The 18,166-nt window shown below is 44.2% G+C and overlaps 1 protein-coding gene across 1 annotated transcript in view; it reads left to right on the top strand.

Moving 5' to 3' along the window:
- The window catches only part of PDZRN3 (PDZ domain containing ring finger 3), a 241,095-nt gene that overhangs the window by 208,962 nt on the left and 13,967 nt on the right, over positions 1-18,166 (top strand). The window contains exons 4-5 of the mRNA XM_027587038.2: positions 11,188-11,435; positions 14,173-14,260. Coding sequence (XP_027442839.1) covers positions 11,188-11,435; positions 14,173-14,260 — 336 coding nt within the window. The remainder of the gene's footprint in view (positions 1-11,187; positions 11,436-14,172; positions 14,261-18,166) is intronic.

The following is an 18,166-nucleotide window of genomic DNA, read 5'->3' as shown; positions in this document are numbered from 1 at the left end:
TTTATCTATGTCCTATATGTCATAATTTTGTTTCTTGGAAGAAAACAGAAAACAAACAAAAAAGGTTCCAAACCACTGTTGAAGTAACACTAAAAGTTTAAGACACAAATCCACAAGAGCCAGAAAATTCTATGTCAAGTGCATCAGCTTTAGCTTTCATTTGTCCTGGCATTCATCGGTTTGTTTCCTGACATTTGTGTTATATAAAGATAGTTAGGAAATTTCATTGTCTTATTGAGAGGAATAAATAAGATCCAGGTCATTACGGTCAGTGAGCTTCTTGCAAAATTTGCTCTCTTGGCCTGGCTCCTGTACGATTCAAGGGCTTCAAAATGTCTGATGCTACTGATTTTCTTACTGCTCAAGAGTTTTCTGTTTTAACAAAAGACTCACCTTACATTCCTCCTAGTTGTACTGTTTTAAATGGTGTCCCATCGCTGGGGCTTCACAAAATACCTCAGGACATTTGTAGGACAAACATGCTAAAATTTGAAGGCACAACTTCGTAAGAAAAGAAATAAAAGAAAAATCAATTCGTCTGCCTTCAGCTTCTCTGCAGATAAGTAGGAAGGGGTGGGTGAGTGAAGACTTGTGTTTTCTCACTCTGCTCATTAAACGTGTCCCATTACCAAGGTGAGTTTCTGGGAAAAGTCAGCTGGCTTAGCCACCTTGGGTCCACGTGGCCCAGCTCACCCATTCGCACCGAGGTGCCAACAGTGAATGTTGTTCTTGGGCGAGGAACTTTGTTTCTTCTCATCAGAGCTTTGAGTTTCTCCTCTGAGGCTGGCCTGTCCCCCCTTGTGATGATGACTCTTTTTCACTCTGCTCTCCCATCATGTTTCCACCTGATCTTACCTTTCAGCTGAGGCCAGATAACAGTGCTCAGCTGTGCAGCTCAGTGGTAAGAGGGAGAGCACATATACTTGAACTTGGGCAGACATGGTTCAAATCCCATCTCTACTGCTTATGAGCTGCACTATTTTTAAGATGCTGCTTTTAGCAACTTGGGATTTTATTTTCTCATCTATAAAAAACAGATAATACCTCAGACCTCACCAGTGATCTTCTTATTGAGAAGATGGGATAGGACCAGGCGTAGAAAGCATTTAGCACAGTGCCTGGCCCAAAGCAAGCATGCCGTACGAGTAGTTCAGAATATCACATCCTTGAGATGGATGCTAGGCTCCATCTATGGATCCATCTGTGTCTTTCCCATAGACATGAGTGTAACATAAAATCTTTTTTATTGATGTTCTTACACAATTTATTTGCAGTAAAGTTTTTACTGAAATTTGGTGGCTAGAATGTTTAGGAACCACATGGGGGCTAGTATCTCCTGTAAAAGTGCTGACTATAAGCCAGACTCCCTTCACAGTGAATCTTCACAACTCCATTTACAGATGAGGCACAGAGAGAACGTGTCCAAGTTTGCAAGGTTATGACAATGGCTGACATTCAGCACTGTGCTGAGAGCTTTACTTTACACTGTTTAGTGGTTACAAAATCCCTAGGAGGTAAATGCTTTACTATCCTCCATCTTCAGGGGGTAGAGTAATTTACCCGGTCTCGCATCTGGTAAATGGTAGAGCAGAGATTCAGGCCCGTGTGTGTCTCACCCCAGAGCCCAGACAGTGGTCACTCTCACCCAGTGTTACTGAGCTTTGGGGTTACCACTTTCTCAGTGGGACAGAGTGCCTGGCACATTGTGGGTTCTCCAATAAATCTTCAAATGAATGAAGATAAAAGCTACCTAACATTTATTGAGTGCACACTCTGCCAGGGCACGACCCTAATGACTTTCTATGTATGGCTTAATGAATTCTAACAACAAACCAATGAGTTAGGTCCTCCTGTTGACCCAACTTACAGATAAGAAAACTGAGTCACCAGGAGGGTGACTTGCTCAAGACGACATAACACATAAGTGACATAGCCTACATTTAAACTGAGGCAGTCAGACCCTAGAGCTGAAGGGTCTTAGCACATGTAGAACTCCTTCCTCTTCTTAATGCACCTTCATGCAGTCTCCATTAGGATCCTGTTTGAAACTTCCAACGCCCACGGTCACATGAAACATCATTAAACACTTTTTTTTAAATACTCTTTTAATTTCGGCATGACAACGATTTTTTTTTTTTGATGGAGGAGTCTTCCTACATGTCCTCTTCTCTGATGATGAGAGGCTGGCAGGTAGAATTTTATTCTAAACACTGCCCTCGTCTTTGAGGAAAACAGCTAACAAATTTAAATTTATAAGATATATTTATGAGACCAATACGAGGTTTACACCAGGGAGTTGGAAATGACATAATAAAATGGTTTTCATAAGGCCTTGGGTGTGATGCTTGCAAAAAAGCAACCATGCCTTTCTCCCTTGATTGGTGGCTGTATGGCTTTTATAGTGGGAGATAATGCCAATATGGATCGTTAAATGCAATAAAATGGACGTGTAAAAAGAAGCATGGCTACCTCTGAACGAAGCGTGGATCTGCCCATTCAACGTAGAAGCTGCTGGCCCCCTGCATCAAAGGTCTGCAGATACGCAAATGCTCGTTGGCCTCCCGATTTCATCTATAAAATGCAGGTCATTTTACATTATCTTCCTCATGAGAAGAGCGCCTGAGCGTGCTTAGAATAGTGGCCGGCATAGAGGGGGCACTGTACCACTGTTGACGTTCTCATGATTGAAGTGTCCCAAACTCCTGCATGTTACTTCAGCTCTTCTGGCCACGCACCAGATAGCAAGGTGAGCAATGGAGCACAGAAAGATAATGCCTGTTCTCCCAGACGCTGCAACAGGTAGTAGTAGGGAAAGAGACCTTTCTCCAGCCCTTCTGGGGTAGGGAATGAGGTAACTGAGCCACCACGCAGTCCCCTCTGTGTGTCCAGAGACCAGGTCATCACGTGCATCCACTACACCTACTCCTGACCTGGTGATGGCCCCAAGTGGGACCACGGCCAGCCCTTTGAGCACTTCAGTGGGAATTAGAAAAAGGCTCCCTTTCCTCTGAGCCCACCCACCCTGCTCCCCTTCTTGTCTGGGCTCCTTGCTCACAGCTTAGTCTGCACAACTCTAAGTAGGGATCCAGGAGAGAGAGAGGACATGGGGGAACAGGGCAGAGGGACAGGGAGGGGAAAAGAAGAGAGAGGGAGAGGAAGAAGAAAGTGGTTAAGGAAAACCATTTTTACATCTTCTGATTTTCTGTGGGGTCTATAACTTCGGTCTTTCTTGTCTCCTTCCCTTATATGGGAAGTTTTGTGTTTTCACCTGAAGTGGCCCCACCTTGTCTCCTACAATACAGAACCTACAGAGTACAGGAAGGCTTGAGTGGAGCCGCCTTGGTCCTTTGCAGACACTCCATGACCTTTCTGGGCCTCACGTTTTACATTGTCCAAAAAGCAAAGGATACTTTCCTTGATGCCATGTTGATCATATCAAGAATGGTGCCATGTACAAATTTATATTGAAAATGCTTCTTACTAAATATGTCTGTATGTATGTAAAAAGTACAAAACATGTATTTTCATTTGAAATTTGGGGATTTTTTTTTTAAAGATTGTATTTATTTGACAGAGACACAGCGAGAGAGGGAACACAAGCAGGGGGAGTGGGAGAGGGAGAAGCAGGCTTTCCGCTGAGCAGGGAGCCCGACGCGGGGCTCGATCCCAGAACCCTGGGATCATGACCCGAGCTGAAGGCAGACGCTTAACGACTGAGCCACCCAGGCTCCCCTGAAATTTGGAAATTCTAAAGGAGACTCAACCAGATTTGTATTCAGCTCAGCTAAGCATAGAAGATCACAGAGCAGAAAATGTTGAATTTTTGTTTAAGAGTAGACAGGACCATGAAATGGTAGCAGATGTGCCCAGTGGGGAAATGCGATGGTCTACAAACGAGTGAATAGGTCGCTCAGGTGACCTGCTGCCTTTCTGCTGCTATACTAAGGTCTGGGTGTACTACAGGGGGCGAAAGACACCGTTCATGCCGTCATGGAGTTCAGAGCCTGGTGAGAACATACAGGCAATCACTAGAAAAGTGTGTGATTGCACATCAAGAAAATGCTGTGAATTCTACTCCATGACATCTCATTGCATGAATATTCTCCAGCATCACTAAACTCACGTGTAGAAACGGACAACGGGCAGATTGTTGGACCATAAGGACTGGTCAGGGTTTTTCCAGATGAGTATAAAGAATAAGAGAAGGGCAAGGATGGTTAGAAGTATTTGGAAAACTGTCTTCCAGGAGTGAACCGTGATGGGCTGTGGAATATAATCGACCATATTTAACTGGCTTTAAACCTGAAACCATCCCGTGCTGCAGGGGCATTAAAGATATGACTGGAGAAGACACTGATGTTCCAAAGAACTTAGGAGTCATAGAAAGTAGGGTGATTTAGCTATAGACACACCTTGTTTCCAAGTACTCAACACTGGGCTTTCCTATAATAGATTGAGTTGCATCTTTAAATCATCACCTTTAAGATGATGTAAAAATGTGCATGTTAATTTTAAGATTCCGAGTGGTTCAGATATACTGTAGTTTAATGGACATTTGGATATCATCACTTAAAATGGGACTTTGGCATGATGACATCAAGGCTTCCAAAAGGAGAGAAACAAAATACTGTTGATTAAGGTAGATTTTTTTTTTAACCTGAGAAGAAAGCATTTTATAATTTTAGGACTAATGCTACCTTTAAAAAAACTTAAAAAGAACATGTATGATTTTTAGCCTCTTTCTTTAAGACATGTCATCCATTTTATTATTCAGAGGCTGGCAGCCAGGAATATTCTGTATTTAGGAAGTAAAGTAAGGGATTTTAAAATGTGTGATACTTAGGTTAGACATAAGGAAGGCTCCTCTAACAGGAAAATTTCCTAGGCTATAAGTTCAGTTGTTCAGGTGACGCAGAATGCAGTAAGGTGGGGGAATCTTTCAGTTGTGGAAATACCAAACCCAGGGAAATAATATCAGGACGCGTTTAGAAATTACTGTGGACAAACTCTAGTGTGGTCCGTGTTAGAAATCAAACACACTGCTACAGATTTAAGCGTTTACAACATAAGAATTGAGATCTATAGAAGTATAGTCTATTTATACGTAGACCTCACATGGGAAAGTGAGTGCTTTCCACAGAAATCCGTTAATTTAAACACCATTTGTTTATTAAGACTCCTCTTCCTTATTAAACATAATATCTACATTTTAGATAAGTTAACCTTCCCTTTATCAAGCCCCAGAGCAGACTATATATTTGAAATAAATTAAGACAGACAAGGAGTTTCCTGAATGAAAAAAAATTTTTTACTTCAACCCAAATCAGAGCTTGAAACCTTTTACTTTTCGGTATGTTGTTTATTATTGTCTTTTGCTTCCAGTGGGATCTAAGTTTTAATTAGTTGACAACATAGGTGTGATATTTTACAGAATGAAATCACTGCCCCTGTATTTAATTAAATGAGCCCTATAAAATTTGTGTTTTAGCCAGGGGCATAATTGATAGTAGGCTGGATTTAAAATTGCATTCGCGCTTTCCATTGGGGTCGTTTCCACATGCAGTGGAAAGAGAGGTGATTGCAGTACCTTGATCCTCAGAAACCAGATGCCTTCCCATAAATAGATACTTATTTTCTAATTTAGAGAGAGCGTGGTATGTCTTTTCCAAATATTTCATATTAAAGTATCCTGATCTGCTCACAGTTAGGTTGTAGGGCTCTCTGCAAGCTTTCTGGGCGCCTCTTTTGAAAGGCGACACTAAAGGTGCATGACATGACTTTCACCAGTGGCATTTCTAGGTAGATATCCGTGATGATCCGGCTTCTCTCTGGGTTGTGGGCTCCATTTGTGTTCCAGCATGTGTAGTCTTTGGGAGCAAACTGGCCACCTCAGCAGATCAGATCCTTTACTAGATGTCTTGGGAAAATGCTGTCCACGACACATTCCTTCTGGCCCTTTCTTGAGTGGCTCACACATGCTGGGGCCTCATTTTTCCACAAGAAATTCTCCCAGGTGGCATCCTGTCTGCCAAGAGAGGAACAACTCTCACTAAATAACCTCAGCAAATACTTACTCAGGGATTGAATGACTACAAGATGGACCAAGGGGTTGTCAATGCAATCTGTCCCCAAATGGAAAATCCCACCCGTTTTGCATCAGTTCTCAGGGCAATGGAAAAGACAGTCATGAATGTCTCATACAAAGAGCATCGAGCACGTTACCCCGGCCTCATGGGAACCAGGCAGGAATCATTCCACGCCCACGGCATAATTGTCTTGTCCCAGGAGACCTTCCACTAAAGGACCTCTTGGAGGTTCCTTAGTGTCATGTCATATTTATGGCAGTGATGTTTGCCTTGAGACAGACTGATTGGATTTTCACCATAATTGCACCTAAGTCCCCAGGGACCAGCCAGAGCCTTAGGTGAGTAACTTAAGCCTTTAATTTATAATAAAGTTTGCAATCAGCATTTCTTGTTCCAAAACATTCCATTTACTTGGTTTTAGAGCTGCATAAACTGTTTTAAAAGCAATCTGCTCAATTGGGCGAGTTAATGATGTTTAATTTGACTGGGCCAAACGTCACCGGATGAGCATTGCCACGCATTCCATCTGTAATTGCGGGCATCATCAGGGCCTCGCTGCTGTGTAATGTAGATGTAATGCTAATCCCGGGCATAAACGGCTGTCATTCTCGGCGGTTGACAGTGTACCGGCATCATCCCCTCGCGAAGGCCCTCGGTGATGTGATTCCAAGATGACAGTGTAATAAGTGTTATATGCACAAGGTAATTCAAAACAAATTTGGCTGTAAAAATGGATCATCTAGGATGGTAAACTCTCCCGCCTTGTCTCATCGTCCTTTAAGAGAACGTAATGATCCCTAAAATACCCTGTCAAGAAGCTTGTGTGGCAGGGCTCAAGTCTTGTAAAATTTATCTCTTGCACCCCCAAAGCCCCGCCGGAGAATCCCAACTTGAGGACTCTAGGATATTTACGTGTATGTTGGTAGTCCAGGAACAGGAGATGGGCAGGGAGCCTCTCGGTATGCAAATGAGACTACCTAGTTAGGCTGCATTTTGCTTCTTTGATTTATAGATCATTTTCTCCTGGGGAAATGTGACTCTTCTGGTATAGGATCCCCATTAGCACTGGTATCTTAGTAAATTTCTTATTATTTGCATGTTAGGCACTATAAGTAGATTATCTCATCAAACTTTATAATAACCCTAAGAGGCACAACACTATAATTACATTTATTTTTGTGGGCGAGGTAACTGAGACGCAGAACAAACTGTTCAAAGTCCACATTCAGGATTGCAACCCTACCCTGGTTTCACGCTTGCAGACCCTGTGCCCTCTGTCCCTGAGCTGTAACTTAAGGAGGGAGGGGCTCACCTAGATTGTGCCCAGGCTTTAGTTGAACTGCGTTGGATTCACATACACACATGGCACTGGGCTTCTGAAATTGTTCTCATGGGCACAGGTGTCCGAAATGCCTTTCTGGGGAACCCAGCATGGTGGTGACATCCGGGAGTGGGACAAGAGGTCATTTCATGATCACCCCAACATTCCAGGCCTCCCTTTAGGTTTACTACCCTCTTTCTTCATCCTGGGCCGTAGAGATGCTATGGATGTTGTTGCATCAACACCTTTGAATAATGCCAAAAATGGGACGGATTCAGAAAAGCCTTCTTGCTTTTTGGAATTGTGTGCATAGAGACCCAGGGCAGCTGTTTGCCCCTGAGAATCCTCTTAGCTTAGACTGATTCAGGCGGGTCCTTTATATTTCTTTTTCTAGGTACCATTTAAACATCTGCTCAGTCTCGTAGCACTGATTTATAAAATCTACCTGAGTAATAGTTGCCATCACTTTTCTATGAAAATGAGCTGATTAAGATACACTCCCAATCAGAAAAGCATTTTCACTAATTCTTTTATACAGATAGAAGGATGTATCTAGGAACGAATCAGAATACATTCCTGCCTAATTTTACAATACATCTCTGTGATACTTACCTATTGGGATGTTTTGGGCTGCAAGCAGTGAAGATTTAAGTTAAAATGATCGATGTATAAGGAATTCAGGACTGAATATGGTAAGAAATTTGCGGTTAAGCGGTTCTAAGCTTGGTTAGTTCATTTGCTCAGTGATACCATCAGAGACCCCAATTCTCCCATTTTTCTGCTCCAAATCCCTCAGTATGTTGTTAATTTGGCCCCAGAGACCGGCTCTCAACATGATCCCGACATACTCCCATGAATCCAAGCAATGCATGCAGATGATTTGACCAGAGGCAGAAGAGGGCCATCCCTGCCTATTTAAAGAACAAACAAAACTTCAGAAGCTCCCTAGCAGATTCCTCATCTTACCCTATCAGCCAGAATTATGTTTTATGCCCATGCCTAAATCCATCACTAAAGGAATAAGACCACCATAATAAGCCAAGGTTAATCAAGCCCACACCTCAGTCTCCCCAGGAGGGAAAGCTCTCTGATCTGATGGAAAGAAAACAAAACCCCATCTCCCTTAGCTGAGAGGAAGAAGGTGAGGCAAGGGGGGATGTTTGTTGACCAGGTAGCTAACATTGTCCGGTGTTGTATTTGCAAGACCTAATCGTATATGTAAAAAGTAGACTCCTAGGATGGGTTCTTCTTTAGACACAACTAGAAGGGTCCTGAATGAAAATCTCATGTTCATTCCTTTTTGGCAAAAGACCTGGTATTTATGTATGAATAGAGAAAGCACATATTAGACAGATCTTGCAGGACCCATTCAAAAGTCTTCATGTCTGAGGGCACCTGGGTGGTCCATTCAGTTAAGCATCTGCCTTCAGCTCAGGTCATGATCTCGGGGTGCTGGGATGGAGTCCTGAGTGGAGTCGGGCTCCCTGCTCAGCAGGGAGTCTGCTTCTCCCTCTGCCCCTTCCTCTGCTCACGCGTATTCTCTCTCTCTCTCAAATAAATAAAAACTTAAAAAAAAAAAGTCTTCATGTGTGAGTTCATTGGGAGTACTCCTGCCTTCGGTACAAGCCATCCCTGGTGACCACCGAGGGCAGAAGACAAGCTTGGCTAGCTGGCAGTGCCCACACCCACATCTCCCACATGTGCTGTCTGTGGCATTAATTTAACCAAGGGACAAATTGACTATCACACTGTAAGTTCCTGTATTACTTGACCCCTGGTCAGTATGGAAAATACGGCTCAGAGAGTTCTGCCACAGCACGAATTTCGCAGATCTTCAAGTTGCTGTTTAACCAACACCCCCTTCCCTCCCAACCCAAGCCCTCAGCACTCTGGGCTCCGAGCAAGGAGGGGGTCAAGATGGTCAGCTAGTTCAGAAAGCTGGAAAGAATTCTTTTGTGTCCGTTTGTCCTCTTCTCAAAGGAGGAAGAGGGAAGACAGTTGTGATGTTAAACCCTGGTGTTCCCAGTCCTCCAGGGTAGAGGATGGGAGAGTTTGGTGCTTCAGCCATTCACTTACTTACTGGTGCACTTGAGCCATTTCGTAGCCCGTAGTTCTTGTTCTGCCGGACTCTCTTGTGTTGCAAGTAAATTACTTAAGTAGATTGAATCCAGATCATTAATAATCTCCACTGGCATGATGCACTTGGGCTTCATTACAAGGAAAGAGTCCGACATCTGTTCTTCAACCCAGCAGTTGTTTACAAGGTACTCGGTCCTAAGAGTTCTTTTCCCTGTAGGGCCAGAGTGAAGGGGCTTAGCAAAAAATAGAAAAATGGCTGCATAATCCATACTTGTGTTTTGCTCGGACACAGAGAAACCCAAAGTGCTCTCTGCTTCGGAGGATGGACCTAATTGTCAGTGTGCCCTGAAGTACAAGATACTGGGGGACTAGGGGGAGGATGCGTATGCCCGACAGGAAAAGGTTCAGTGTTCATTTTGACATTTATAAATAAATACTAAAAACATGCCTATTGAAAAAAACAGAGTATTAATCTAAGAGATTTATGTTCAAGAACTCCTATGTTAAATGACATGAATTTGTCAGTGTTGCTCTCCAGAGATTTGAGAAGCTCAGGAACTTTTGCCGAGGTATAGTCTGAAGAGTATGGTTCCTGTACGATCATTTTGTATCTGACTTTAAAAAGCAAGCCAACCCCCTGGGGAATAATATTGAAATGTGTCGGAGCCTGGTAAGGTTCCTGCAAGCGCAGTCGTTAGACATTACCAAGCTCCTGGAACATAACATCCTATTCCTTTGCCATGGGAGATGGGAGGGCAAGGTAAATTAAAGAGCTGGACTAAGAGGTTGCTTGGAATGACTTCATTTTCTAGAAATAAGGTTCTGGCTTCTGTTTCATCTTGTGTAAGCTGTGCTAAAGATAGCCACATTGAGTTTAGATTGGATGCCGCATCCAGGATTCTTTCCAATGGTACAAAGTTGTGACCCACCACTAACTAGCTGTGTGATCTCCTGTGGTTAATCCGAAGCTGTTAGAGGAGAGAGATGAACATAATTTTGGTTCTGCCAACTTCCCAGACCACGTTGAGGGAAGTGTTAAGTGGTAGCTTCAGGTCAGTCATGCGGCAGACGGTGGACACTCTGTAAGTAAAGGCACTTGGGGATGCAGCAGCGGCTCAGGCTGTACACAGTGGGAAACAAGACAGCAATTAATTTCCCACACATCGGCCAGAATGCCAGCCATTTCTGGACCTCCTTGATATCTGCCATGTCCACCTACGGCCCGGATTATCATTTACTTAGTATATTTGATTGACTTAAAAAAAAAGCAATTTATTTAAAAAGGAAACTTCATATCACTTCCATAAAAGGAAAGCTAATGTCACCTGACATGATACACCCCATTAACACATAACAATGTAATTAATTTCTAGTTAGCTATTATTGCCTGATAAAGGCTCTGAGCCCGGAGGCTGCTCTTTTCTCTCACAGGCAAGATTTAGCAGGTGATGAAACTGTGTTAAAGACATTCCAGTAGGAAGCCAAGACTTCCCCACTGTGACATTTATCATTTAATGCCAGATCTGTATCCCTCCAAACTCACTCCCATCCCACTAGACATTCCTTAGGAAACCTAAAACAGAATTGGAATTCTCTCACACCCTCAAGTTGTTCTTCCTTTTAGCTTGCTTACACAGGAGCACAATCTTCCCAGCTTCTGCTTGACTATGATCCTCTGTCACCCTAAATATTTGTCCACAGGTCAACGGTAAAGACTTATCCAGAGCGACTCATGACCAGGCTGTGGAAGCTTTCAAGACCGCCAAAGAGCCCATTGTGGTACAGGTGTTGAGGAGAACGCCTCGGACCAAAATGTTCACACCTCCGTCAGAGTCGCAGCTGGTGGACACAGGAACCCAAACCGACATCACCTTCGAGCACATCATGGCCCTCACCAAGATGTCCTCTCCCACCCCACCTGTGCTGGATGCCTATCTCCTGCCAGAGGAGTAAGTCACATGGTCTTGTGGCACTAATGTTTATAAGCATGGTAAAGAAGTCCAGTGAAGTTGTTTTCTTTTTCCATGTGAAAAACATTAGCGGGTCTTATAATTTTCCTCCAAGTTGCCCGTGTTTTATTGTTTATAGAGGCAGTCAATTGAGTCCTGCTCAAAACCGCTCTGACATATTAATTACTTTATTATAACCCTGGAGCAGAGTTATTCAAATTATATTCTAAGAGCAAAATTACTTACCAATGTCATAAAAGTTATTTCAGAATAAAATTTAATCACCGCAAAAGGCAATGTGAAGGTTTTGTGTTATAACTAGAGGGAATGCTGATGGTTCTTTTAAATAGACAACAAAGTAATTCGGGAGTGTAAAGAGAGCCCTGAAGGGTGTGCATTCCGCTTTCTGGGGTCTCGTTTCAAACCTGGATCCGTGTTAATAAGCCCACACGTGCCTCATATAAGTGCCGCATTTACCAGTTAAGTAACAGCTGTGATCCAACACCCCCCCACGAATTACTTTACACATGACTCTCCTCTTACCTTACTTCCTGCCAGGGAGAGAGAGAGTGGAGCTCAGAGCCTTCAAGTCAGATGAGCCTGATGCTCAAACTGATAACTAGCCAGGCAGCTGGGCAGTTCACTTTATCCCCATTTTAATGTAGGAAAAATAATAATAGAACCCAGTGTGTAAGAGTGTTGGGTTAGAGGAAATAATGTGTGGGAAGTTCTCACCATGACATATGGTAAGCACTCAGGAGAGAGCAGCAATCATTAATTTAGTGAGTGAGATGAAATATCTGGGGAAAGAAGAGCGAGAAATTTTCTAAGACCACTGGCTGAGAAGATGTCCACTTTACCGTAGAGCTTGGAGCACATGATTTTGCCCTTGTGAGGACAGGATGTCCCCTTCCCTGCCTTAGTCTCTCTAGGTGACGGAAGAGTCCCTCCTGGCTCTTCCTGTCTTGTTCCTGATTCCGATCACTAATGTGATGCTTTATTTCCAAGGGCATTTTACCTCTCCCAAGGCAAACCTCTGAGTGCTACCTGTTGGGTTTCTGTTAGTAACTCAGTAGCTGGAGTGAGCCCACGTTTCCTGTGGTTCCACCAGCTTCCAGACAGAGGCTTGCCTTTCATCCCATGGTGTTGCCCGCTAGCTATCATGGGAGTCCAGGACTAACTCCCCAGGCCTGACAGTGGGGAAGGGGAAAGAAAGGGTCCCCTCTCTGACATCCACGCTCAGTGTACACAGGAGTGTGCAAAGAAGATGGCTCCTTCCATGCAGTGAGGAAGTGCATACACACCCGTTCTCCTCAGCTGAAGTTGGCATCTGGACTGAGAGGCAGGTCTGGCTCACCTGGACTCCCAGCTCTTAGCCACACTACTACTCTTTGGCATCCCAGTTGACCCTATGAAAGAATTGCCCGATTCACCGAACCACAATCATTCAAGCCAGTTCTTTGACTTTATAGAGCAAAACTGCCTCTTGAGTATTGATGAGGCGTTTGCAGCAGCTCCCGCCTCTCAGATGTTGAACTGTCACAGTGACGGGCCTTTTAGAAGCCAAACCCTTAATTTCCTCTTAAGTCTGGTTAACATGACATGACCTACCCCCAAGGGGCAACTTGAGAAATCTCAGTGGAGTCCAGAGGTCAGGCCTCTCCAGGTTCTGGCTGCAAGGTCAGAGCAGAGGAAAGAGCGCGCCTCGGGATAGAAAGGGGAGTGTTAACGTGATGCTTGAAAGCCCAGGCCCTCCAGTGGCGTCCTCCAGTCCTAAAAGCCCCTTAAGTGCTGGCAGGAAATTTACCTGATAGGTCCAGAAAATTGAAAGCCAGCCCTTGTTTGACCATTCATGTCTGATCTGGTGTTTCAAAACTAAGTGCCTGGGAGGGAAGACCAGAGCCCACTAATTGCTGCGCTGATGTTTGAGAACAAGATGCTTTGAGTCCCCAGTCAACAATCAGGCTGCAGCTCTCCACCCACGTCTGGGACCTCTCAGAGCTGCTGACTGAGCCTGTTTACGATTCCCACTGCCTCTGCTCCTAGAGGTTCCAAAGAGGTGGTGGCTTCTGGAAATAGGGTTTCCCATGTTGTCCTAGACAGCCTCAAGCCTCTGTTCTCTGAGCAGTGGGTGTGCATGCCTGTATGCTTATGTACACGTGCATGTGTGTAGTACATTCACACATTCATTATCTACATATATGTGCATACTCGGTTTTCATGTTCAACCTCTTCCTTGTCGTGGAACAACCAGAGAAGTTTGGGAAGACACTGTCCTAGATGATAGCATCGTAGTTTCAGTGCCAGCCCTTTGGACCGGACTCAGAGGCCAACACATATCCCTGAGTGTTGCCTGACCATCCAGTCCAGCCTTTTTCTGCCCAAAGAGAAAATCTAACAGTGAAGCAATAAGCGGGAAAGAGGAGTATGTCTGCTCTCTAGAGACTGAGTGAGAAATGAGTCTCATTGACTCACATGACTAGTTGGCAAGAGGATGGTCACTGGGAGCAGCAAGGGCAGTCCCGCTGTCACCTGCATCTTCTTCGAAGAGGATGGAAGTGTTAAACAGGGGAGGTCCTGACGCCGCTGAGAAGCACGGCCAAGGAGAAGTGGGCTTAGGCAGTGCCCCAGCCCTGAGAACTGGGGCCACATCACAGCGGGCCCGGCGAGGTTGGGGGGACAAAAGGAGGGACTTTCAGCTGCAAGCAGGCCATAAAGGTCTTTCTTCTGTTTTCAGGCACCCCTCGGCCCACGAGTACTATGATCCCAGTGACTACATTGGAGGCGTCCATCAGGAAATGGACAGGGAGGAACTGGAGTTGGAGGTAAGAACATCTTTGTCTCGATTTAGGAGCCATTACTAAGACTAACAAGTTCTCTGTGAGCATACATGTAGTCTACGGATGTTAATGAAAGAGCCACTTTCTTTTAAAAGAACCACTTTCAGTCATGCCATTTAAAGGCATAATTTGGCTTTTCTTCCCTACCCCCCCTTTCAAAACAGAACAACGTTACAGTCTGATCCCAAAGCAGAAATGTAGGGTTTTTTTTTTTTTTTTTAATTAAAATTACTTAAAAGATAGGGTAGTGAGTCCTGTTGTGGATCTTTTAACTCATGTTATCTCTTCTCATCAGGCTCTAAACTCCATCCATTCTTGTAACTACAGTGAGCTTCCCCACCTTTCTCCTCTTAAAGTCATCACGACTTTTACTCAAAGGCAGGAGTAGACAGATAAATAGAGTGGGGGCTAGCCCACACCAACACAGAATGGTTTGCCCAACATTTTGTAACACTGAGCTTGAAAAAAATTAGCAAATCCAAAACTCTCCTTATTTGAGGCCAAATATGACTTAGATATGATTCTAGATGATGTATAAGGTCCTAATGGCCTCTGGGGGTTTTTTAATTTATTTTTATTCAAGTATCACTAACATACAGTGTTAGTTAGTTTCAGGTATACCACAGAGTGATTCAGCAGTCCTGTATGTTACTCAGTGCTCCTCACGAGAGGTGTACTCTTCATCCCTTTCACCTGTTTCACCCAGCCCCCGACCCACCTCCCCTACAGGGCATCAGTTTACAGAGTTCCAGCTCTCATTTGTCTTTTAATAAGAGAGATCGAAAATAGAGAAAAGTCACCTTTCAAGATGTACTTCCTTACACTTTCGGGCAAACATTGGTTCCTCTATTTTATTGTGTTTTTGAAAAATGCAAGAGCATTTTTTTCAGAACTGACTTTACAGACTAGGATAATTGGGTACCTTTTAGAAAGATTGCTGATGTTGAGCGTGAGGTCAACGGGTTGCTGAGAGCCAGTAGGTTGCAGGGCAGTGAGCGAGGTGGCAGACGAGTGGAAGGTGGTTGTAATCCTCAAGCTCCCCTTTACGGTTACCGAGGGTTTCTGTGCCAGGAGAGGGGACAGAGATCAGTCCCCGGGTTCAAACACCACCTTCACTGGCTGCTCCCCTACAGCCTGATGTAGAGTCCTAATGCACTCAGGGACATTGTTTAGAAAATTTAAATTTCCTGCTCAATGCCTACGGTCTGAACTGGAATGGTGGTCATTCTGGCTCAAACCTGCTGCTGTCCCCGTGCGCTGCCCACCATGGACCTCAGTACTCACCGCCCCCGATTGATGGCTGCGTGAAACGTAGCCTTGTGCCTTTCAGAAAACCAGGGACTCTGCCTATCATTTACAATCTCCCCTCTCCCCACCTTTGGGGGTAGTTCATGAAGCAGCCAGTGCCTCCCCCAGGACACTCATTCTTAGCATGTTAACACACAGTGTGTGCAAACGGGGTTCCACGTCAACCGTGTTTGAGAAGTGTCTGAGTGAACCACAGTGAACAGATTTTGTCCCAGAGGACTTCTCAGTCCTGGATATGTTTAAGAGCACGGTAAATGCCCTGGGGAAGGAGAGCAGATACAGTAGACAGCATTACCCCCAACATATTTTTGTTTGATCTAACAACTTCTCTTTGGCCAAGTACCTCTTAGCATTTCCTGGGTCTAGAGTTCTCGGGAATAGTGCTTTACAAGAAGAAGGGCTACTTAATAATCGTTCCAGGACAACACTGCTTTTTGATGATCAATGTAACTGTGACAAAGTAGAGGTCTTTAAAAAGCTATAAAATATCTCGGGAGCTAGATTTACAGAGTGTAACTGACCCCTGAACAACACAAGGACTAGGAGGGCTGACCTCCTGCACCGTCAAAATTCCACGTCTAACTTTTAACTTTCCAAAAATTTAACTATTAGCCGACCGTTGACCAGAAGCCTTACTGAAAACATAGACAGTCAATATACACTGTATTCTTACAGTTGGGTAAGCTAGAGAAAAAAGAGAAAATATATTTACAGTACCATATTGTATTTATCAAAAACAATCCACATGCAAGTGGACCCACGCAGTTAAAACCCGTGTTGTTCAAGGGTTCACCGTATTGTGTAGACTTGGTAAGTCATGGACACTTAGTTAAACTTGACTCCATACTAGTGATCTATTTTAGTGCCTAACACCTCGGAGAACCTGATGGAATCTAGGGTTTCTTCCTGGAAAAAAATGCTTGCGTCTAAAAAGGTTTGCAGATGCTTTCTGGAAGGTCACAGAACTCCCACAGTATCTGCCCCATTTGGCCCATTCTGCCTCACGATTTTTTTTGTTCTTTCTGAATACCACCAGAACCACTGTTTGCTTTCTGTTTTGCTTTAACCCAACTCATTTTAACTAAGGTGAATTTATTTTAAAGGCAATGCACTATGACTGCCTCAGACAGAAAATCAGCATCAACTGCCATAAATAGAAGGTGCTACACAGTATATACAGTGGACCCCAGGCAGTGTTATCAAATCCTGGTGCCCATCATGGGTGGTGCCTGGTGAGGGCCCAGGAGCCAGGGGCCGATTCGCCTCTCTTTCTCAGGAGATCGGCGAGTGTTAAAGAAGTGTTCAGACTAGCCCAGACTGAGTCTGCCTTCCTAAAGGTAATAACTTTCTCAGTGTGAACTACCTTAGAGCATCTTGCTTTTGGTAGAGGCCACTCTAAACCAGTTCCCTAGAACCTTGTTACTCCAAGTGTGGTGCCAGGATTGGCACAGCATCACCCTGGGAGTTGGCAGGAAATGCAGAATCTTGGCCCTCAGAGCTGCTGAGTCAGAATCTGCATTTTAACAAGATCCCCAGGTGCCTCAGTGCACATTCAAGTTGGAGGGGCCCAACCTAGAGGTAAAGAAGTCCAAGCTTCCATTTGTTCTTGTCATGGGTCAAAGCAGCAAGACTTAGTTGTGTATTCCTTTCGGCATAGACTTCTTTCTTTTCGTGAGTATTTTAGCAGAGACAAACAGCCCAATAATTTAGAAAATCAGTTGAGTGTTTTAAATTGGACCTTTCATGCCATGAGACTTTATATCCATGATTATTTTCATTTCGACTTGCCCACTTTAAGTATCTATTAACACTGAATACTCTGGTGCTAGAAATGCAAAATAAGGAAGTCACCACCCTGCTTGCCTTTAAGGAGTTCATGTCCCTTGAAGTTCCTAAGCCCTTAGGCTTGTTAGACAGGAACTTTTCATCTCCTAAGAAAGCCAAAATATGGTTATGGGTCCACGCCAGGCAGGAAGATTGCTTTCACCTCTGGACTTTTGTCCTTAGCAGCTGAGATGTCACCAAGTTGTGTTTGTTAACTAAGCACATCTCATAAAGTGAACCGGATGGTTTGGGATAGGAGGCCCATCCCAAGTCCTGTGGTTCGGAAGGCTCAAAGTCTTCCTGAAGCTCAGTGTGGCCGCTTACCTGGAGGGAACCTCCCGTAGAGAACAGTGTACCTCCAGTACTGCCCCGTTTCAGAGGCACATCCTCCGACGGTAGTCTGGTCAGCTCCAGAATGGTAATAAAGCAACCTCAGTGCCAAGAATGGAGTTTCCTAAAGCAGACCCAGTTTTTAGGGAGATTGGCACGTACGTGTCATCCATGCTTCTCACCAAATTTCATAGAATAGTCCACACTCTCGTCTCTGCGATGTTCCATCCTCTTCTCTTCCCCCCAACTCTGGGGTTAGATTACAAAAAGAGCAGGCGTGTTTTGAGTTAGGGGTCAGTCTCAACACACCACTCATCTGAGTTGAATGAGATCAACATTCACACCTTTTGAAAAGTAACTAGTTCCATGGATATTATATAGGAGGAAAATATATGAGTGTGTTGGGATATTATAGAAGCAAATGCACAG

Source organism: Zalophus californianus, chromosome 1, assembly GCF_009762305.2.
Source record: "Zalophus californianus isolate mZalCal1 chromosome 1, mZalCal1.pri.v2, whole genome shotgun sequence".
NCBI lineage: Eukaryota > Metazoa > Chordata > Mammalia > Carnivora > Otariidae > Zalophus > Zalophus californianus.
The sequence above is the reverse complement of the archived record's forward strand: the minus strand, read 5'-3'. Positions and strand labels throughout refer to the sequence as shown.